Consider the following 24,279-nt stretch of genomic DNA (forward strand, 5'->3'; position numbering starts at 1 on the left):
TGCTCCATTCGCACTTGACCCCCTTAAACTTATTAAATAGGTACTTTTCCCTCCTAGATATTTTAGTTAGGGCAAAAGTGCCCTTCTATGTTAAATTTTTTATAATTTCTTTTACACCCTTTTTTCTTTTTCTACTTATCTCTTTTCTATTTTTTTTAAATTTTTCTCCTTCTTTCGTGTGACCAACTACTTTCTTCTCGTGGCTACTATTATTATATATAGACTAATTTTAATCTTCTTAATCTTATTCTTATGGTTTTTTTGTTATTAGGAGTAATAATAATTAGCAAAGTCTATATTATTTCAAAGTACATATATTAGCTATGCACATGGAATATTTTGTATAATATTTAAGTTAATACATCTAGAGTTTAGAATTAATTAATTGTTAATAGTAAAAGTAATAAATAAGGATATCATAATAATATAATGTTTAATTAGATATATGTAATTAAAAAATTAATAAGTATTCTTGTTACTTTGATTATTAGGTACATAAATTTAAATATTAAGTAATTAAAAATTTTAGCTGGTTAATACCTGTTTAAATAGTTAAATTGCTAGTTATATGCTTTTTGACTATGACACATATACTATTTTCTCATGCTCTATAATTTGTCATGAATTTCTTAATATTGTGATTAAATAAATAAACTAAAAGAAAAAAATCGTAAGCAAGAAAAGTATTGGGTCTGTTACAATAAGCATTCCAATAAGCATAAAATTAGTACTACTACTAGAAAAATGAAGGAAATAGTGACACCAAATAAGTGAAAAAGAAAAAAAAAGGAACATAGTTAAAAAGGAAAAACAAAAGAATGAATAAACAAGGAGAATGATGAAATAATTTAATCAGGGCACTTTTGTTTTTAAACATCAAACAAAAAGAGAGGGGACAAAGTGTCTATTTAATAAGTTTAGGGGATAATCTACAACTAGTGTAAAGTTACGACCACACGTTTTTAACTTGGGTTGCCCATTTGAAAGGGTCCAACCGATGACCTAAACCGAAGTCCAAACCACTCTGTAATGTTTGGCTGCGAGTGGGTTTTTAAATGACCAGAAAGCAAGCGCCTAACGTAGATCAACACCTTTCCGTCACACAAAAATATTTAAGGTTTATTTTAGTTTACTCACGGAAGAATTTCTAAAATAACTAAAAAGGAAAAAAATAGAGACCAAAACATTTCCTTCTAGTGCTTAGTAAGTAGCATCTGAATCTTGAAATCACGGTTATGTTGTTAATCCCATCTAATTTCGTTTTGGGTTAGTCCAATTCCGCCCAGGCGGTAGGGGGAGGAATGAGTTGAGTGATACGAAAAAAATGGAGTATAAGTGAGAAATGCTAAGTTCGAGACTTCCCACTTAAAATAAAAGACTTGCATGCCCATTTGAATTGATATTTTTTGAATTTTTGTAGAAAAAATTATACTGTAATGATTTGATGTTTATGAAACAAAAATATATTCATGAAAAATGTAAAAAATTTTTGGAGAAAAAATTGCTTTCCAAAGAGGTGCAAGCTAACCACCTTCAAAAAAAAAAATTTCCATTTATAATCCAAAAAATAGTCAAAGCTAATTATTCCAATCCTTGAACTGGGATCCATCCTATTTCAATTGAATAAATCTACTCTAAGGTCTGATGTCAAGGAAGTATTCTCTTTTGATTACGATAAGTAGGTGTGATCAAAACTGAAGCAATAATGACAAAGTAGAAGCTAAAGGCATTTTGTTCAAAGGCAATGAGGATTTTGGTGCAAAAGGTGAAATCCCATTATCACTTTATCTAAAAACTTTAACCAGATTCTCGCATGCAGCACCTTATCCTTGACCTCGAAAGAGAAAGAAAAATAAGGTGGATGTCAGGACGAATTGGGTAGCAGAATATGTCCCAGCAAAATATTCCACCAGTTATCCTATGAAATAATGAGAACCAATACTGCAAAAGGAGAAGTCACATTCTCCTATGATATACAAAAGATTTCATATTACTTAAAGTGCGTTTGATAAAATTGAAGTATGAAAACTGAAATCTAAATTGTGTTTAGATTGCATTTTTTGTCATTTTTCATGAAAAAATTACTGTAGTGATTTGATATATGTGAGGGAAAAATGTGATAGGAAAATGTGATCACGAAAAACGACAATATTTTCCAACGGAAACAAACAATCCAAACAAGGCCGAATTCATTAAATTATTAAATTATCAAGTATTGAATCTAACACATTTTGATATATATTATATTCAGTGATAAGTTAATAACTTATAACTTTTTTTTAAAAGTAAATTTTATCTAAAAAATTTATTACCACTGAATTAATTCAAATATTCAATTTTTTATTATCAAACGCGTCAGAAATGTTAAGATCTGAATCTATTAAATTTAACTATTAAATGAATTATCAAATATGGCCTTAGACAATCTAGTAACTAGAAAAGCACAGTGGTCCATTTGAAATTGTAAGTTTTCTAAAGTTTTTATAATATATATATATATATCCTTCAATAATATAATATATTTAAAATTTAAAAAAATGATTGAAAAATATATCTAACAAATCTTTCTACAAAAGCTTGCAAAATCCACATTCATTTTCGCGAGAACTCACAATTAGGGCTGCAAACGAGCCGAATCAAGTCGAATTTTGACCTAATCAAGTCGAAACTTGACTTAATTTTATTGAACTCGAACTCGACGAGCTGACAATTTAAATCTCGACCTCGAGTTCGAGCTCGAAAAAAATAAAAAATAATTATTTTATTTAAAAAAAATAAAAAAAATAATTTTTTATAAATAATAATATATTAGAAATATATATGTAATTTTATTATTAAAATAAAAATATATATATAAAATAAAAAATATATATACATATACTTAAAATAAAAAATATATGTATATACTCAAACTCGCGAATCTAACGAACTTAATATTTTAAACTCGAGTTCGAGCTTAATTTCGATTCAAACTGAATATTGATCGAGCTCGAATCGAGCTGGACTCGAACCAATGTTTTCAAACCCGGACCGGACCGGCCGGGTCGACCGGTTCGACCGCGACCCGGACATGTGTCCGGTCCGGTCTATAGGTTATGTTGACTTTTATAAGAAACCGGTCAAAACCGTAAAAAATCGTTCAAATCTTTAAAATCGGGTCGGACCGTGAACCGCGGTTTTCCAATTTTGAGTCAAAATTGACAAAAACTTCAATTTTGACCGATCCCTAATCTTCATTCTTCATTTCTTCACTTCGGCAACTTCGCTTCGCAGAACTTCGCAGCCTTCGCTCCTGCTCCAGTCTTCCTCTTCGCAGTTCGCAGTTCGCACTTCACTTCGCCGCTTCGGTCTTGGGGAAACGGCGTAGATCAGTTTTGGTGTGGATCAATTTTGGGGAAACGGCGTAGATGACCACTGGTTGGCGGTGCTCGTTGTCGACTGTGGGCTGAGGTGGTGCGGCTGGTGCGGCTGAGCAGGGTGATTGAGGTGGTGCGGCTGGTGCGGCTGAGCAGGGTGATTGAGCTGGTGCAACTCCAATCTTGAAGCCTGAAGTTTTTCCGCCTGCTGCTCCGATTCCAAGGTCAGGCTCCCCATTCAAGTCTTCAACTAACTTGCCAACACGTTCCACCTCTTCATTGTCTCCTTAACAAAGTTCACAATGATTGTGGAGTTTGTGCTATGATTCATCTGAAATGAATGATCACTGTGTTTATACTTTTCCTTTAATTGTGGAGTTTGTGCTATGATTTGACTTCTATCTATATATACATGTGATTCTTTCTGTTCTCAAGCATATTATTGGGTTTGTGGCCCTACAATTTTTTTTTTCAGAAGAAGAGCGACGAAGGATTGTACTGTCCATGCATGGACCTGATCATTTTTGCCCTGATGATTGCAGTACATGGAACAAAAAAAGTTTGCATGTGAAATTAAAAGAAGAGAGAAAATAGGAAAATTATTGAAAGCTTATTTCCTAAATAGCATTACTTCAGAATAAATAGGAAACTCGAGATTGAGGGAACTGATCTTTACAAAGAACATCAAACTTGAGTGTGAGTTTCTTTTTTTTTTTTTTTTTTTTTTAAAAAAAGAGTGGAATTCAGATCTATTGAGACTAAAATTTTCGGTCAGCCCAGTTCATTTTCATTAGAGTCCTACCATTCAACAGAACTACAAATGACGAAATCTGCAAAATTCCCCAGTAGAGAATTTCAAATCAAAGCCCATTTCCTCAACTGGATCAAGATTTCAGCGGTCTGAATGCAATAGAGAAGGCTTTTAGCTTTGCTTGAATCATTTATTCATTTTCTCCTTGTTATTGTTTTCTTTATGCAGTCAACAGTTCAGCTGCCAAATGCATGTGTGTGTATCTGGCTTCTGTTTGTCCCCTGTCAGAATTGGATACTAGAATTGCATTCTAATAATAGTCTAATACATACTGATGCTTGACAAAGTTAACCCTGACCCCTGGAAGCTTCGAAAACCCAGACCAGATTGTGTCATTAGGCGTACGAAAAATTTTGAATATCTGCAAAACAAAACGACAATGATCTTTAAGGCCACAGAGAAGAAAATTAGCTTGAAATCCATACAAAAATCTACAGTAACATGACAGATGAAAGTTATTTGATGTCTTTGAAAGTTATTTGATGTCTTTAAATCTCTGTGCTATTATTTAAAAGTATATTTGATGTCTTTAAATCTCTGTGCAAAACCCAGTTACCGTGAAGATACTTAACACCCTCAAGAAATGCACAAGGCTTAGGGAATTAACTTCACTCGTGCTAAACGGTTGTTAGCTTTAATAATTTGTTTCAGTTTGTGTATATTAATTATTTGTTAAGACTAGTTATTTTTAAATATCTCATTTTAGGATGGAGGCTGGTAGCGGTAGTAACTCACAATGTTCACCGGGGGGACCATTCAATAGTGAGGGATCTGCAAGTCAGCCCCAAGGTCATAGGCAAAAGACAGATATAGAATTAAATGTTCAAATGGTAATTGGCATAGAATTATTTGTACTCTTTTATTTTTATTTTTAAGATTTGTATCAGTTGGTGTGATGAAACTAATATGATTTTATACTTTTATCACTTGTCAGTGATTCACATAATGGTCTTGGATGATGATGATGACTTGTCAAGATGGCTTTTTTTGAAGCTTTGTTGTCCCAGAATTATGAAGAAGATTATAGAAGCTTGAGAAATTGGGCTCGTTTGGACCTTTTGATTGTTTTCTAGACTTGTATTGTTTTTTGTTAATTTTAATATTTAGACAATTGGACATGTAAGTTTCATAACTATGTTAATTGTGTGTTAATTGTTGGATATTGCTCTTATATTTATTGTGGTTCAGCATTTATATTTTATTCTATGCATAGGTGTGTGTGTCTATATATATATATATATATTTATTTATTTATTTATTTATTGAACCCCGATTGAACCGATCCGACCGGTTAAACCTCGACCCTTTCACCTCACCGATTCGATTGACGGTCCGAATTTGAAAACATTGACTCGAACCGCTCGATTCGTTTGGTTTGGAACCCTGCTCACATTCCAAATAAAGCCTTATGAATGACTCCCTCCTTGAAGTCATAAAGCTGCACCGTGAACGACGGGGAAGGGTGCATGTGCGCATGATGTGACTGATTGATCGTTGATCATTGTTCCTTCCACCACCACAAAAATTTTGGAAATCTAGCATTTCTCGATTTATCAATTACGATAGGTGACCAACTGAATATTCTGTGTTTTTAACTTGCACTACTACATTATTAATGCATTTTAATTTTTGTTTATGTAATTCGCTCGAGATAATTGCCCGAGCGGATGATTAGCATCCTTTCACTTTGCTTAAGCATTCCCCGGCACAGCGTCCTTAGGCATCTAACAAGTAACAATACGAGTACGTACACAAGAAGTCCAAATTTAACCAATCAATAATGATCAATGAAGTACCAAATATAGAGATTAATTTTTCCTGCATACTTGCGGTAATTAACGTTGAATAGTCAGCAATCTAATTGGTAACAAAGTCCCAACTTTCTCAATATCCTCAAAAAATTTATCCAAATTGCTGAAGCAATCCGTAGTCCTACTGCTCGATTCTTCCCGGGGACAGTAGCAATTAGCCAAGCCACCAACCCCAGAGAGCTTCACTTCCAACTTTTCAACCCGAGTTCAGAGCAAATTCCAAAAAGAACACCTACTTCACAATGTCACAACCGACCCCAACAAATGTGTACTTAAAATGGAGAAATTTCTAAGACCAAAAGAATTTGCTCGCTTTCAGCTTTCCGAAAGGGTAATAAATGGATACTAATTGCAACTCTCTATTGAAGCTGACCGTCACACATTTAACCTCTAAAAATTACCAGACGCTGGCAAGGCTAGAGATGAAAGATGTCCCTTTAACTCAAGCCACTACTGATTTTTACTGCTTATTCCTGAAGGTAAAAATCCCCAGTAAATCAGAACCAGTTCTCTCGACACATTAAACATTCAATTCCACCATGGTCCTGCCAACTACAGTTAAAGCTAATGGCCCATATTAAATAAGGTACATCACCCCCAACTCGTTATTGTCTACCATAGAAAGTCAAGAACCATAACTACTTCCCCAACTCCAAGCAGACGATAATGAAATTATCCAATAGGTCCCCAATCAACCAACACATCTATTACTATGATGACTTGAAAAAACAGTCGCAAAAACTTCAAAACCTTATCCTCCAAACAATCAACACTACATCCACCAAGTGACCCACCCACTTCATTATGCCCTTCACACATTTGATTCGATATCATTAATGGATACCACATTGGGGTAGGTAGGTAAGTCCAATACGCTGAAAAGATGAAGGTACGGCATATAAGAGAATCAGAACCACTTTGGTTGAGCAAGACCATTTTGGTTGAACAAAACATGAAAAAGGAATCACAGCAAAACGGAATGAGAATCCCAGACATACAGGAGTATAACAGCATTTAGTAAATTGGGAGTCCGAAGATCCAAAGCTTATTAATCCAAAAAAAAAAAATATTACTATAACCATAAAATACAGTAAGAACATATTACCCATTCTGGACTGAGTTTTGATAAATGCAGCCCAGATAACAATTTAGAACTTCTGCTGCAAACAAAATAATGATTAAAATTGAATTAACTTTCATAAAAATTTCTAGCCTCCTCGTACCCTTTGAGAAAACCTTGCCAGCTTTTACCGGTGCCAAATAGCCCTTTCCGCCAACAAAAAATACCTCAAAAAGAATATATACTTCTACGAGTTTAGTTTGTTTAAATGAAAATGAATCTGGGCTCTTTCCCTAGACCACGAGCTGATCAAGTTGCATCTGCTCGAGCCAAGCTCCTAAAACTGAGTGATCAATTGAATCAATTTGGGAACTGGATTTCAAACCCTCACCGGATGGCGCAGCACCAGAAAGCGGTGCTGCAAGCTTGTCTTTCATCTCAGGTGATGATTCCTTGACGAGAGATTGCACCCATGACAGGTCAGGCTCCTCTCCATTGTTGTTAGCCTCAAAGGATGAAGACCTTTTCATCTGACCAATTTCATCTCCATTAACAGACCAATCAACTTTTCCACTGGGAGAACCACCAAATTTGGTCCAGGAATTCACAGGAGAGCCAATAACAGAAACATTTTTAGACCCAAGATCGCGGGAGCTAAGACTGCGCAGTTGTTGATAATGCTTCTCACGCTGAGCAAAGGCAGAGAGGCGTGCGCTCATTGGAGAAATGGGCTCCACACTTCTTGGTGACATTCTTCCAGGAGATGAAACGCCAAATGAGGCCTGCAACAAAGGGTGCTCAACATTTTTGGGAGAAAACACATTAGTATTGATTGGTGAAAGCATGCTTTGCTGCTGTTGGAATTGATTGAGAACAGCTGATTTATGAGACGGAGAAAATACTCCTCCACCCGCTGCCGGATCAGCATATCGAGGAGAAGAATTAATTTCGGCAGAAAATAGCTCTTCCAGATTTGAAGGAGTTAGTGTCTTTGACCGACCAGAATGATTCAAAGAGAGAGAATTAGGACGTGACTGTGAAAAACAAGCCAGGTCATTTAGTACTAGTTGCTGGGCATCAAAATCCTGCAACATGTTAAATTCCGCAGGTGGGATATCCCGTGCACTCAGGGAAGACCTCAGGCGGCTCGATTGAAGGTTGCTTCCGGGTAGATGAAGGGCTGGAACAATTGGTTGAGTCCATGCCCCAGATGAATGCGACATTCCATTAGCAGTTGGGGACATAGGCTGATTAAATGCAGACGGAGACATCACAGGATGGGATGAAGGTGAACCAGGCAAAAGATTCAGAGCAGCAGCCATGTCCATGACACCAGCAGCTGAAGCTGCTGACCGAGGAGAGGGAACAGCAGACCCAGTTGAAACATACAGTGGCCGAAGCTCCTCAGCCGTGTGGGCAAAAAAGCACACTCTTCTTGAACAGCTGGTCCCGTCCTTGCATAGCCGTGTCCGATATTGAGCTGGGTGTAGCCAGCACTCAAATACCCCATGCGCATATTCACAGGCATCACCTCGCCTGCAGGCACCCTTGCGAAAATCAGGACAAGGAACACAGCTGTAGTGAAACTTCCTTGGATCTCTTCTGCGAGCATTCTCTCCTGGGTGAACAAATGGGCACTCTGTCCAATCATGAGAATAGGCTCTAGAACAAGGCCTAACCTTGAACGAGAACATCCTGAACTCATCAGTTGCATAAATGCTATTCTTAATGTCAGGAAGGGATGGATCAATAGGATATTCCTTCTTTTCAGAGACAGAATTTGCTGGAGCACCAATGAACTTTGATGTGATAGGAGAAGATACCAACTCGGAGGGGGAACATGGAGACCCATTTTCAGGCGATGAGGAGAGGATTGGCGAGGAACCATTTGAAGTTGTCACTGATATGCTTAAATTGCAGTTGCCAAATGATCCATCAGAAGGGTTGTTCACTAGCAACTCCTCCAGTGCAAGTTTAGCAGTTGCAAGCTTTGGAGGAACAACAATCACATCAACAGGCCTCTGACCGTTGGCATCCTCAATGTTGGGATCAGCACCAGCCGATAAAAGCACCTTAACCACATCGACAGCATTGACAGCACCACCAGCTGTGGCACAGTGAAGGGCAGTGCACTTATCTGGCCCACATGCTCGATTCAAATCAACCTCTGGCAGAGACACAATCAACTTCAGGACATCAACGCTCCCATATGCAGCAGCAACCATCAGTGGAGTTCTTTCCTCGCGTACAATCTGCTTTGTCCCCTTCTTACGCACCAACCAAAGTCCAACCTCATCAATCGCTGAGGGGTCTCGCTCAACCATTTGCTTAAAGCCGTCAACATCGTTGTCAGCAGCAAGTTCAAGCAAACTCGAAAAACAATCTTCAGTTACAACAGATAATTTATTCATTTCCTCTGTGTTGTTAGTTTTGATATCAACAGGAGATTGCGCAGCAGCAGATGATGATGATGAATTTGATCTCTCTGGGCCAACGCACATGCTTTGGACAAACTACAAGTCAACCCAACACTAAATTAAATTCAGATCAACCCCAAATTACAAGTCCATATGAATAAATTCACTAAAAGACGAGTCTCAAGGCCTTTAAAAATTTTCAAACCCCGGGGAAAAAAGAACAAACTAAAGGGTTGGCATAAACAAAGAACAAGAAAAATAACCTTGAATTAAAGTCAACTATATGCATCTAACCTACACATTACAACCAAACAAGTTTAGGATTTTTAGCAATTCATACAAGTTGAGGGAAATAATCATTCACCAGAGACGGATCTTCCAAAAGATGACATCGTTACCTACAAACTATACCTAAAACTCGCATCATTTCACAGATTAGTCCCTAACCAAGCTATTCATAAAGAAGATTTATTCCAAAAATGCATTATTTACATAGGAAACAATCGACTTAAAACAGCGGCAGCACGAATCTCTGAAAATAGAAGAAGCAAAAATAAATTAAAATTCCCGCAAAACAAAGGGACTAATCAAAGCGTGGTGACATAAAGATAAAAATAAAATCATCAAAATACCTGGTAAAGATTCAAGTCAACGACGAACTGAAAACCCGTTGACCCAAACATAGATCTCAAATGAACCAAATCCAGCAGATTTTCAGACAAAAGAAAGACTCACACACACACAAACACACAACAGCACGTGCTTCTCGGGCATCAACTGATACTCAAAGAAATTCACAGAAACAAACAGAAAAACAAGATTCAAAAAAGAAAAAGAAAAAAGGAGGAAAAAAAAAGAACTTACCAGTGATCTAAAAGAAGAAATCGGCAACTTCGTCGCGATCTCTCTTTCTCTCCGTCCCTTCAAATGATTTTCTTCGTTTACAACAAATCAAATGGTAAGCCAAGACAAAACAGGGAAATTAATTTACTTCAATCTTGGATGATCAAAGGTAATTGTTGTAGTAGCAGTGGTAGTAGGAAACTAGTTAAGAATAGAAAATGGAAGCAAGAAGCTCCCTTATCTACAAATGTTGTCATCTCCGAACAAGTTCTCAGGTCGGCTTTGTCAATGCGAAAAAAATACTAGAAAACACTGTATATATACATACACTGATCTGTATGTATAGAGAGAGAAAGTAGCGAGCGTGAAGGGCAGTGAAGAGAAAGATCCAGAGAAAGCGAAAGGCTTTGGGAGATTTTGGACCCGGTTAGGGGATATTGAAATTGAAATTGAAATGGAAAGGAAATGCAGATTGAAATGACAGAGAAATGACGTTGTAATTTACGCGAAATGAAATTTGGTTGAGATTAGAGGAGAAGGGCGGGTGGCGGTGGCGGTGATTGTGGGGGAGGGAGATATTTGAAAGTGGAGGTGAGTTTTGGGGTGGGGGGAACCGGTTGGGTAGGTGAAGGTCAAGGGAGGGTGACCGGTTCTTCTTCTTTGTTTTTTTCTCTCTCTTTCACTTCTTTCTTTCTGTTTTTTTTTTTTTTTTTTTTTGAGGTTTAGGTCAAGTTAAGCGCAGTGGATTGCAAATAAATTGAGTTTAATTAAAGTGGTTTGGAAATATGTTCTGTTACATTTTGAGATCGAGAAGCCCGAATAAATTGAGAAACTTGAGTTTGAAAGTTTGTCGAGTATAATCGAGCTAAAAAATAAGTTCAAGCAAAAATGAACGTGAGTTTGATTTTAAGATGAATTCAGAACTGAGTTTCATCTTAGATACTTGTGCTCAATTTTGACTTTATTTAATGATTCAATTAAACACTTAAATTTAATAAATTAAAATTTTATGTTTAAATATATTTAATAACAAAAAAAAAGAACATTTAAATTAATTAAATAACAATGAATCTTTCAAGCAAAATTTGCTCTAAAAAATTAGAGCTAAGTAATTTATTTATTTCTTAATGTGACGTCAGATTTAATACTTGATAATTCGCTAACTCAATGAATTTAGACTTTAAATTTTAAATTTTAAATTTCAATTTTATCAAATATATCGTCTCAATTGTAGCACTATTCAAGTTTAAAGCAAATTGGAATGCACACTGTACTGGTGGTTAAAAAAAAATTATTAAATGCTCTTCTAATCCATAAAACAATTTCCATTAATGGATAATTTTGTCATTGTCAGTTTTGCCACACAATTGTAGCCCTCCTCACAATACGGAAAGGTATTAATCTTGATTTGTTCGCATAACGAGGGCGGTCGCGTCTAAAGTGGTTTATCTAAGTACGCGTTAAAGTAACTTCCAAAAAAAATAAAATACCGGGATTTTCTTAAAAGTAATGTAAGGTGAAAAGAGGTGGACCATTTAAGTGGATTGGATTTGGAGTTTGAAGTCCGCCAATGGGATGAGGAGAGAGAATAAAAGGCGTGACTTGAGAATTGAGGTTGATTAAATTGTGGGTTAATTAAACATTTAGTCAAATTAGGCGCAGGGGCTATGAGAAATTGTTACACCATCCTCAAAGCTTTGGAAAATATCATTTTGTCACCACTAGTTTTACAATTGAATTTTCTAGGAAAGCAAGCACTCAACATTACTGAAATTGCTATGTGGAGATGCGAAATTGATTATTCTTCCATCTTTGAAAACACGCCACGTAATTGCTACTAGTTAGGGATCGTATGTATCATATATATATAAATATGATTATGATTTAATTTTTTCAACGATGATAATGTACACATTAATGACTTCCAATATAAGATACATGTGTAAATATTGAATTTGAAATATAAATTCTTGGCATGCGACATTTATGCAAACACGCAAATATATATATTATCAGTATAGGTAAGTTTTATCTAACTAATTAGTAGAAAGACAAATAATTTGATTTTTTTTGCAATCCTCCTTTTGCCCTTATGATTATCATTTATGCGTACAAATAAACATAGGCTCTATTTGGATTTGATGTTTCTTCCACAAAATATTTGTGTTTATACAATTTACAATAACAAACTCCAAAACAACTCCAAAAACACACATAATCTCATATATAATTTACAAAATTATAAAAAAAAGTCCTACCACGTTTTTTTCCCACCCTACCACTACCGCTCCCATCGTATTCCCTCATCTATTATTGCCTCTTCCCTTCTCCCTCCTTCTCTTCCTCATTTCTCCTTCTTTCTCAATTTTCCTCTCACCTTTCCACTCCCTTCCGCCGCCCTCATCAGACTCCCACTTCTATCCCTTACTGACTTTTGGTGGCAATCATAAGATCGCAACCAAAGAGGAGAGAGGAGGAAGAAGAAGAGAAAGGGAAAAAAAGGAAGAGAGAGGAGAAGGAACAAGGAACGAGAAAGAGGAGAGGGGGAAGAAAGGAAGGGGGAGATGTGGCGATGGTGGCAAAGGTAGAAGAGGGGAGAAGTGGTGGATGGTGGTGTGTGGTGTGTGTGTGTGTTTTTTTTAAAAACACTTCAATAAAATTTTAAATTTAAAAAATACCTCAACATATGACTACAGTGCAAATTTTCATATATAATGTTATAGTGTAATATTTAAAAACACTTACAAAAATATTTAATCAATAGGAAATCATAGATTTTCTTTGATTGATGTTTTGTTTGTTTAGATCTAGAAAGATGTTTCTACATCTAGAAATATGTTGAAAATTTTTCTTTGGTTGATGTTTTGTTTTGTTTGGATATAGAAAGATGTCATTTTCTTATTCCATTTTTTTATACCAAAAAGAAAACAAAGTGCAAAACCAAACTAATGCTTTTGATTGTTGAACTAAACAAAAAACTTGTTTTTAGATGAATATCAAACCTTTACGTTTTCTATTTGCATGCCAAAATTGAGTGAAGCATTTTAAAATAGGAAATTAATTTTAAAAATACTGTAGCAATTTTTTTTTATTTAATGTATGCCAGATACAAAGGTGATTAGAAAATATGTTTTTGACCTAATCAAATAAATTTGTGCAAAACAAACTCATTATGATTACTTGCATCCATTTAGGCATGTAGGATGTTATTATCTTAAGGGAAGGAAGGTTGGTTTGGATGGTAAAGTGGAAGATGGGTTGTAAGTAAGATATCTTAAGTTCAAATCCTGTCACTTACTCAAAAAAAAAAAAAAAAAAAAAACCAACATCATATTTACACCAAATATAAAATAGCCACTGTTTGAAGAAATCTAAACTGAATTTGTATCGTATAAAAGCGCTAAAGCAATAAAGTCAGCCCAAAATTAGATTAAAAACATATTCCCATTTCTAGACTGAATTTTATGACTCAAGACCTTTAATTGTTTTGACTTTCGATAACATTTCTTTGATTCACCCAAGGACGAATTTAGGGGTGGGCAGGAGCTCCAAAGTTTCTTAAAATCTATATATAAGCTAGTGAAGTTTAAATTAAATTTGATCGAGCTTTGGTCCCAACATACTTATTACTAATTTCATATCATCTCTAATTTCTTTTTATATACGTACATCATAGCAATCCAAGTCTTAATTTCATTATTTTGGTATGCAATTAGCAGAACTTCACTTTTAGTACACGAATAATATTTAGTACTAGTAGAAATGGCACACCTACATGTGTACAAATTTAGAAGAAAATTTTTTAAAAGAAAAATTATTAAACTTTTTAGTAGTTATTGGAGTTTTTGTTTTAGAAATATGGATAGAAGAATTGTGTTTTTCTTTTTTCTTTTTTTTTTTTGGATAGGAATTTGTTGATAGTTATTGCTTTATTGGAACTTGAATTAGGCTAGAAGAATAGGGGTGTGTTTATGTGTTTGTGTTAGAGAGATGACATTACCATTTTACCCTTTATTTAGAGGATAAAATAGGAATTAGAAAAAACAAAAAATTTACACCAACCCCTTCCCTCTCCCTTTATATATCATATGTATAGAAGATTGAATCACAATAAATGAGTCCCTGTTATAAAACTAATAAAATGAAATACTATAATCGGAATTGAAGAAGTAGAGAAATGGAGAGTGATATTCTTATATTCTAACAAGATACAAAAGTTCTTCCAAAGGGTGTCAATGTACCTCTATATATAGGTACTACAAGATTAAAGGTACATCAATTCTATTAAACACCCACTACTACAAGAATATGAAAAAACCTATGAAACGGTTTCTCCACTACATAAATAGATTTATGGATGGTAACTTCTATACATAATGTAGCCATAAATCATGGATTAATCCTCTTAGGAATACAAAGGGACATCCATACTTTTAATTGTTTCATAACACTCCCCCTTGGATGTCCATTACACAAAAAATATGCCTCATTAAAACTTTATCAGGGAAAAATCCATCGGGACAAAAACCCTAGTGAAGGAAAAAGAGTACACTATTCTTGTGTATTAATTTTTCCCCCTGATACAAACATTATTTGAGATCTTTTAATCATCGCATTCCAATATTCTTCGCCAATTGCACTGAGATATGGTACTTCAGGACCAAGGATCTCTTCATCTTCCTCTCACGATCTAAAAGGATCCTTATTATGATCTAATGATCTGACGACCATTGGAATACTTCATATATGTGTCTTATCCATATAAAACCGCTTTAATACCTTCCGAGTATATGCAGTTTGGTGGATAAAAATTTCACTTTTCAAATGCTTAATTTGTAAATCAATACAGAATTTTGTTTTTTCAAAATTTTTGATCTCAAATTCTTTTTTCAAATATTCAACATTATTTTGAATATCTTCAGGAGTTCCAATCAAATTTAGATCATCAACATATACAGCAATTATTACAAAATTTGATCCATTTTTTTTAATAAAAACACATGAACATATTGGATCATTGGTATAGCCTTTTTTGATCAGACATTCATTGAGGCAGTTATACCACATACGTTCAGATTGTTTGACCCTATACAGAGATCTTTGTAATTTAATAGAATAAATATCTTTAGGATTTGATTTGCATACTTCAAACATGTTGAATTCTTCGGGAATTCTCATATAAATATCATTTTCAAAATTTTCATATAAATATGCAGTAACAACGTCCATTAGACGCATATCTAGATTTTCATGTACTGCAAAACTCACAAGATATCTAAATGTGATAGCATCCACTACAGGTGAATACGTTTCATCATAATCAAATCCAAATCTTTGTGAAAATTCTTGGGCTACAAGTTTTGCTTTATATCTCACAATTTTATTTTTCTCATTTTTTTTCTCACAAATATTCATTTATATCCTACTGACTTTACACCTTTAGGTGTTTGGACTACAGGTCCAAAAACTTTTCTTTTAGCCAGTGAGTCCAATTCAGATTGGATCGTATTTTTCTATTTTGGCCAATCATTTCTATATCGACATTCATTAACCGATCTAAATTCGTGGTTCTCATCAACTTTTATAATATCCAGTGCTACATTGCATCAGACTCCAATTAAATTTTCTATGATTTCGTTCTCTTCAGGAGTTGGCTCTTCAGGAGCAATCTTTTCAAGAGGTTGAATTTTGTCATGACATTTAATCTCCGGAGATATTTCAAATCAATTTATACCTTATTTAGGTAGGCCGGTTTTAAATTTATTTGTAGCACTTGTGCATGTCCTTCAGGGACATCAATTTTAACCAGAGTATTTTCTGTTGGAATAGTTGATTTAATGACTCTTTTGGAGTCGATAAATATAACTGATAATTGGTTTGCAACTTTCTGCAAATGAATAATCTCTTGAACTTCTAGTTCACGTTAATTTGTATGAGGATCGAGGAAATTCAAATTTTCAGGTGATTTCCTTTCGGTTGATTTTTTCCTCCTCTTAATGTCGAGAATTGTAGCTTATCAGAATAAATAAATCATTCAATAGATCACCTATCAATATTTTACAATATTTAATCTTAAAAGATTATTCATACCCAACATAAATTTTAAATTTCTTTTGGAGTCATATATAATATAAAAAGGTATGTATAAATACTTGTCGACTCTCAAATATTCTCACTTTTGTCAAATCATATATCCGTTGGGATCAGTAAACTTCTGGTTTATTGCAGGTGATGATTATAAATCAAATGAAAATGAAGACAACTATATCGATAACCATTTCTCTCTCGAATGGTTATTATGATATAATTAACATTTATCTCATTTGATTTCTAAACATGATCTCTATTATTGTCTCATTTAGTGTCTCAATTTGATATCCATTTCAACAGATATTCAAATTCAATAAATTTTCCTAGACATGATAAAAAGTAGTGCTTTATTTATCATAAACATTTCTCCTACGAGGAGAAATATACCAGTGGCTCTTCTAGAGTTTTTAATCACTTAAGCACTACCACTGATTGTGTTTGTCTCTCTTATTTTGAATCTAGTGTATATAGTAGCATTTATTAATGAGACACATATCATTGTCACCATAATTCTTATGGGAGAAATATCATCACCATAATCCTTTGATTCCAAATATTTAACATCCATTTCTTCTTCAAGAAGAAAAACTAATTACTATCATAAATTAAATCAAATATCATACACCTTCAGGATGTTTAAAGAAATTGGCCATGTGAAGATGTAATTATAATTTTGATTCGTCAAATGTACTTGGGACATTTATCTTCAGAATCCTTATTTTCTTGTCCTTATCATTAGTATCCCACTTCAAGTGGTAACTTTTTTCTCTTGTTATGGTAAAATATATATTTACCAAAATCATAGTCATGGCAACAACCATAACTAATAAATTAAAATTTAGTCGCATTTACTTCTGGGAATAGACTAGAATTAGCATGCAATAAGTACAAAATACTTCTCAAAATTTCTCTTAATATTGCTACTACATGAGCATATTCGAGAAATCAATTGTGGAGAGTATTATTTTCAATATATCTTATGAGTAAAATTTTCTCGACTCAATTTCAATTGAGAAATAATTCTGAAAATTGTATAATTATGTTCTTGTAGCTACAGGTAAATTTATCATACTAGGCTTTTGAAATAATGACTATCTTCTGGTGGCCAAATCTTTTCGTTAAAGAACGACCATTTTCGGGTGGTCGAATCTTTTTCTTTAAGCATTTCAAAGGACAAGTGGATCCTCAAACATAATTGATTTTCTATAAAAACTCAATGCATTAGAATATAAGTATTTATAACAAATAATTCTAAAGATAAATAAGTAGAATTAAAATGAAAAATATTATATCAAAGATGTCAAACAGTATATGTTTGTGTTTAATGATTATTTAGCAATAGGCACTTGTATTTTTTTATCATTCAAATGTTAGTCATAAGAAATTGGAATAAATTTGTGAGTTAGAGATTTACCTCAATAGGTAGTCAAGAGTTGCTCGAGAAAATATCCAACAGTTGATTTGACATTAGCAGAATCTTGATAGAGTCTCTTATTTCACCTTTGCTCAGAAGTAGAAACTCGTGCTGATAACGTATTGTAAAACTAATAAAATGAAATACTATAATCGGAATTGAAGAAGTAGAGAAATGAACAGTGATATTCTTATATTCTAACAAGATACTAAAGTTCTTCCAAAGGGTGTCAATGTACCTCTATATATAGGTACTACAAGATTAAAGGTACATCAATTCTATTAAACACCCACAACTACAAGAATATGAAAAAACTTATGAAACGGTTTCTCCACTACATGAATAGATTTATGGATTGTAACTTCTATATATAATGTAGCCATAAATCATGGATTAATTCTCTTAAAAATACAAAGGGACATCCATACTTTTAATTGTTTCATAACAGTCCCTTTAATTTCTCTTTGTAAGACTGTCATTAAGAGGAATCCAACTCTTTATTTTGTAGAAATTCAACTCTTTGTAGGAATCCTTATTTTAATATTTGTATATGTTTAACTGCTAAATATAAAATAGTAACTAAGAAAACACTATGTTATCTATATTAAATATAATTAGCATAAATTTAACGATTTTTCTAACAATAGCTAACGGATGCTTATTAAGACACTTAAATCACTCCTAGCCTACTATACAAATGCATGCACTTACAATTATTACCACATCTTACATTTATAAGTTTTCCCTATTTGAAATATTAATATCTTGACAATATTTTAATTAATATATCAGACAAACCCTAATTTGACAAGGATTTTTGCCTAATGAGTGCCCTAGGAACACTTATTAAAACACCCAAATTACACCTTACTTAGCATGTGAATGCACACATACATATTTATTACAACTCCTACATTTAAATAATTTTCAGAATTGGTTTCATTATTGACATAAAATTAACACTTGAAAGTATCTCTCTACGAGTGCTATGGTGCAGTCATGAGCCAAACCTATTTTGAAATGACATCTAAAGAAACATCATACAAGTAGGAAACAAAATTCAAAAAATGAAATTCAATTACTTGCACAATTTTGTTAATACTAAATTCACTTGAATTTGCATCAAAAGTTTTGACTCTGATCAAGTACCAATTGCACTTATTTCAATTATCGACTCTCTCAAACTCCATTGTTTCAAGGCATGGTTCTTTTTTCTTTTTTTTTTTTAAATTCTTATTGGTTCTTTACAATTTCTTCTATTAGAACTTAGAACTTAACTTATTCATGTGATAAGTTTGTAATGATTGTTAATTTTCTGCTATTATTATTAATATATCTGAATCCCTGGACCGACCCATGACTAACTGAAAGTACCAAATTTAGACTACTCTCCTTAAACATGTGTGATTGTATAAGTGGTATTAACTCTTAATCATTGGTTAATGTATCTCCTCTTTCTTAATTCCTCTGTTAAACTTTTAATTTTTTGCCAAATAGTTTTCTGTACATGTATTTAGAAACACAAATACCATTTATTTTGGTGCTCATTGGATAGCAAAAAATCACCATTTATTCCATTAATTCGTATTGTTAATGAATGTTGGGAAAATCTTTGTGCAGTTTTAGTTTTTAAAGTTTTGGCAAAAGCAAATCTGATCCTCAAGATTTAGCACATGTGCAATTTTAGTTCCTAAAGAATTTTTTTTTTCAAATATTGATGGAATTTAAACAATAAGGTAACTTATATGATGGTACATTAGTAACTAATTATCTCTAAAACAAAAAAAAAAAAGAAAATTTGTTAATCGTTATGAGAAATTAAGAAATGCGACTTTTTGCTTGGGGTAGTGGAGATAGAGAAAAAAAATGAGTTTCATATTGATGAACTAGGTGATCCGACTAGTTTTAGTTTAAAAAATTTTCTTTTTTTTTTTCACTAGTTAATTAGTTAGTACATGAGTCATTAGTTCTTAATTTTGTTGTTTAAAGTTAGGCACTATTTTGCTTCTTTCTTTTCAAATTTAACTTAATGGACATGTGATTAGATGTGACTAAATTCTATAAGTAATTAAAAAAGTTTTTCAAATGTACATCTGCTTTAAATTGGATATATTGGATACCAAATTCACTCTTGCTAAAAATTTAGGGACTAAAATTACACAAGGGCTAAACATTGAGGACTAGATTTGCTTTTGCCAAAATTTTAAGAACTAAAACTGCATAGGAGCTAAACATTGGGGAATAAAATTATATTTTTCTCATAAATGTTTTAGCACAATGTATTTAGATGATTATTTATATTACTAATGGATCTCTTGGCAGATACTGTGTACTTCATGACATACGTGTAGGTATTTTTAACACTCAGATTTAATCCACACTTTAGTGAATATATTTCATACAATGTTACATATTCCATATAATTAAAGAAGCAGCAAATATTTTACACTTAGAAGATACTGTATACTTATTTTTATCACTTAATATAATTCACACTTTAGTAAATATATTAGATACAAAATTATATATTCCATATAATTAAAGAAGAAAGTATTTGAGTAAGAAAATATAATTGAAGAAACCAACTTTAGAATAATTGAGATGGAAGTAGATACAAGCTAAGGTCAATGTTTTTAAATCTAGACCGGAGAGTGAACCGAAAAATCTTTCGGTTCACAGTTCGATTCCGATTCAAAGGTTTAATAATTTTTTATTCATTTTAGTATTAAGAATTTTGAATAAAACTAAAATATTTATTTTATAAAATAAAAATTTAATGAAAAACCGATTGAACCTCCCGATTTTTATCGGTTCAATCGATTCTTGACCAGTTCAATTAATTCTTTGATTTTTTTAATTGAATCGGATCGGAGGCATGATCGGTTCGATCGGTTGAACCGGCCAGTCGGGACCGATTTTCAAAATGTTGCCTACGGTTGAGGCTTTCAAATTTAAAGATTCTGAGTTTTAGTCTCCCTTCCCCTTCTCCACTTTTTAAATTCTATCATTCTCTTGCTAAAAGAATTAAAAAAAAAGATACATGCTTTTTTTTTTATATCAATTTATGCTTAATTAATTTGGTCCAAAGTCAGCTCATACTTAAAGCAGGCCAAACATTTAGATTCAAGTTCAACCTAAGTATCAGTCAAGTAAATGACACTTAATGACTATTAGTACAAGTACTCTTTAATATAAAAAAAAAAAAATCACACAAGTGAAATTGGAGCATATTTCTAGCAAGGCTCGAGGGGGAAGCTCAGGCTAGAGTCGCTAGACAGCATCACCTATAAGTCCTACAAATACTTCTTTGACAGGTAATCCAAAATTTAATACTAAAACTGGAACTTTGTTTTTTCCAACAATTAAAATATTTTGTGCCGCTCATTAGTACAATTAAAAGGCTATTAATGATGCGAAAACCCTCTAAAGTTCAAGGAAACTGTTAATGAGTAGGAAAGGAGTCTCTAATAAAGCCGTTTGAATAAATTTTAGTGGTACTCTGAAACAAAATATAGAGTAAAACTAAAATTTTTACGTCGCATCTTCTAATGTATTGTATCCACATTTTTTAATAATAAAATATGGGGCTGGCATTCCTACTCCAAATTTGGAGTTTTTTTGCCAAAAAAATATATATATATATATAACTATCTGGGAATCATTTCACTTAGGCCCTCAAGTATTCCATCTATGAAAAATATTCATAACAAAACAGCAAAAAAATTGTTTATCCTGTATTTGTTACTATTTTGGAAGAAATATGGAAATCTTCATGCAACTTGAAGGCAGTCATAAATTAAAACGAATTAAGAACACGTCGTTTAGCTGTCAAGTTGGTCTACTGGAACATCACTTTTTATCATTAATTAATTAAACTTAAAACCAATTCAAACCCCTTGAATGACTTAGTCAACCAATCTAGATACTTATAATCCAACCTAATCAAATAATTAGATGAAATAGAAGTTTGATAGTTTCCTAGATTCGGTTCTAATCAGCCATTCTTGGACAAAGACATCCCTTCTACGCATGTCTTTTCTTGGGAAGCAGTGGCCTCAATATAGGGACCCGTGACATAAAACCTTCAAATTATATGCTTAAACTCAATTCTATCAGAGTAATAATTGAGTGTTGTTCTTGAAATAATTCATAGTTAGTCAATTACACTCTACCTTCTCGAAGATCAATTGGCCCTCAAATAATTTCAAACAAAAGTCAAATTTCAATAGCCAACACCGAAAGTTATGGACAGTAAAATGACAAAAAAAATATAAACCAACAACATTCTTTCTTAGCGGGTAGTTCAAACTTCGAATGAATCAGAAATTGAAGAGATTATAAGATAGTTACTTTTCCTGTTGATGAAGAATGTATACATTGAAAAAGTGGATTAGTTCGTTGTGAATGTTAACTAGTTTGTAGAACCCGATCGACAAATTCTATCAAAAAGGTACAGGAGATAAATTTTATAAAACTAATATATATAGGGAGAGAATTTACACACATAAAAATATGTGTGTTGGAGAAGAGAAGGAAATCAATGATATAATATCAATAACCATAAGAACAAACCTACCAAATTTTACTCTTCATTCTTCGATGACTATAACAAGACTCTCTGTGTATAAACTAGTCTTGACAACCATAATAAATTACCTAACAAAATATCATTTTCTAAATATTTTATATATACCGTCAATATATACACGATCACCATTAGAAATATGTCACATGTGCAAATTTTGAATTTGAAATCCAAAATTTGCTCATGTGTCACATATCCAATTGTAATACTGTATACACTGACGGTGTATATAAAATTTAGACTTGATTTATTTTCACTCCGATAAGATTACTAATTTTTTTTTAGACTTGATTTAATATGCCAGCTTTACCTCCTTTACATCAAGCTTTCTTTTGCATCAAGTTCATCGCAACCATCATCAATAATTCCTCTTGCAAATTCAGCTTGGACCAGTTTGTATATTGATTTTTCATATTCAAACAGTTTTCTTGTTGCAATAATCCATACACCTAGATAGATTATTTTTGGTGCATAGTTTCATGTCAATTGATTGACAACTCATTTCATGATCTTAATAATCACAATTCAACTGATAGGATTCTTCACCGATCCCTGTCTTCGCAATGACAATCAATCTGACAATTTTTGGGCCAATCTTTTAGTCCAGTCTTCACTGATTACATACTTCAGCACCAACCTTGTGATTTCTTTACAGTAATTAATCCCTATGCTCTAAATGTAACAGCAGAAAACACCCAAAACTAACTTCGTAATTGAGATGATTCTTCAGTATTCATAGACATCTTAGGATCAATTTGTTAAACCTAGGGCTTTGATACAAAATGTAAAACCCAACAAATTCTACCAAAAAGATATAGGTGATAAATTTTATAAAACCAGCACATATGAAAAGACAATTTACACACATAAAAATATGTGTGGAAAAAGAGGAATAAATTAATAATATAATATTGATATAATATCAATAACCAAAAGAACAAACCTACCAAATTTTACTCTTCATTCTTCGATGACTATAACAAGACTCTCTATGTATAAACTAGTTTTGACAATCATAATAAATTACCTAACAAAATATCATTTTCTAAATACTAAAAGGATTTAATTTTATATATACCGTCAGTATATACACGATCACCATTAGATATATGTCACATGTGCAAATTTTGAATTTGAAATCCACAATTTGCTCATGTGTCACATATCCAATTGTGATAGTGTATACACTGACGGTGTATATCAAATTTAGACTTGATTTATTTTCACTCCGATAAGACTACTAATTTTTTTTAGACTTGATTTAATATGCCAGCATTACCTCCTTTACATCAAGCTTTCTTTTGCATCAAGTTCATCACAACCATCATCAATAATTCCTCTTGCAAATTCAGCTTGGACCACTTTGTATATTGATTTTTCATATTCAAACAGTTTTCTTGTTGCAATAATCCATACACCTAGATAGATTATTTTTGGTGCATAGTTTCATGTCAATTGACTGACAACTCATTTCATGATCTTAATAATCACAATTCAACTGATAGGATTCTTCACCGATCCCTGTCTTCGCAATGACAATCAATCTGACAATTTTTGGGCCAATCTTTTAGTCCAGTCTTCACTGATTACATACTTCAGCACCAACCTTGTGATTTCTTTACAGTAATTAATCCCTATGCTCTAAATGTAACAGCAGAAAACACCCAAAACTAACTTCGTAATTGAGATGATTCTTCAGTATTCATAGACATCTTAGGATCAATTTGTTAAACCTAGGGCTTTGATACAAAATGTAAAACCCAACAAATTCTACCAAAAAGATATAAGTGATAAATTTTATAAAACCAGCACATATGAAAAGACAATTTACACACATAAAAATATGTGTGGAAAAAGAGGAATAAATAAATAATATAATATTGATATAATAT

At 32.9% G+C, this 24,279-nt stretch overlaps 1 protein-coding gene and 1 long non-coding RNA gene across 2 annotated transcripts; one reads left to right on the plus strand and one right to left on the minus strand.

The window, feature by feature from the left end:
* The first annotated feature begins 3,214 nt into the window (after positions 1–3,214).
* On the plus strand, positions 3,215–5,368 carry LOC140035278 (uncharacterized). Its single transcript, XR_011839289.1, has 3 exons — positions 3,215–3,580; positions 4,874–4,997; positions 5,102–5,368. It is a non-coding gene; the product is annotated as an uncharacterized lncRNA (long non-coding RNA).
* Positions 5,369–6,973: 1,605 nt separating this feature from the next.
* Positions 6,974–10,841, minus strand: LOC140035279 (zinc finger CCCH domain-containing protein 30-like). Its single transcript, XM_072075589.1, has 2 exons — positions 10,320–10,841; positions 6,974–9,551 (listed from the first exon to the last, which is right to left on the minus strand). The coding sequence occupies exon 2, from the start codon at positions 9,537–9,539 to the stop codon at positions 7,332–7,334; it is 2,208 nt and encodes a 735-aa protein (XP_071931690.1). The 5' UTR covers positions 9,540–9,551; positions 10,320–10,841; the 3' UTR covers positions 6,974–7,331.
* Between the last annotated feature and the right edge of the window lie 13,438 nt (positions 10,842–24,279).

The sequence above is a fragment of the Coffea arabica genome, chromosome 2c (genome assembly GCF_036785885.1).
Source record: "Coffea arabica cultivar ET-39 chromosome 2c, Coffea Arabica ET-39 HiFi, whole genome shotgun sequence".
Taxonomy (NCBI): Eukaryota; Viridiplantae; Streptophyta; class Magnoliopsida; order Gentianales; family Rubiaceae; genus Coffea; species Coffea arabica.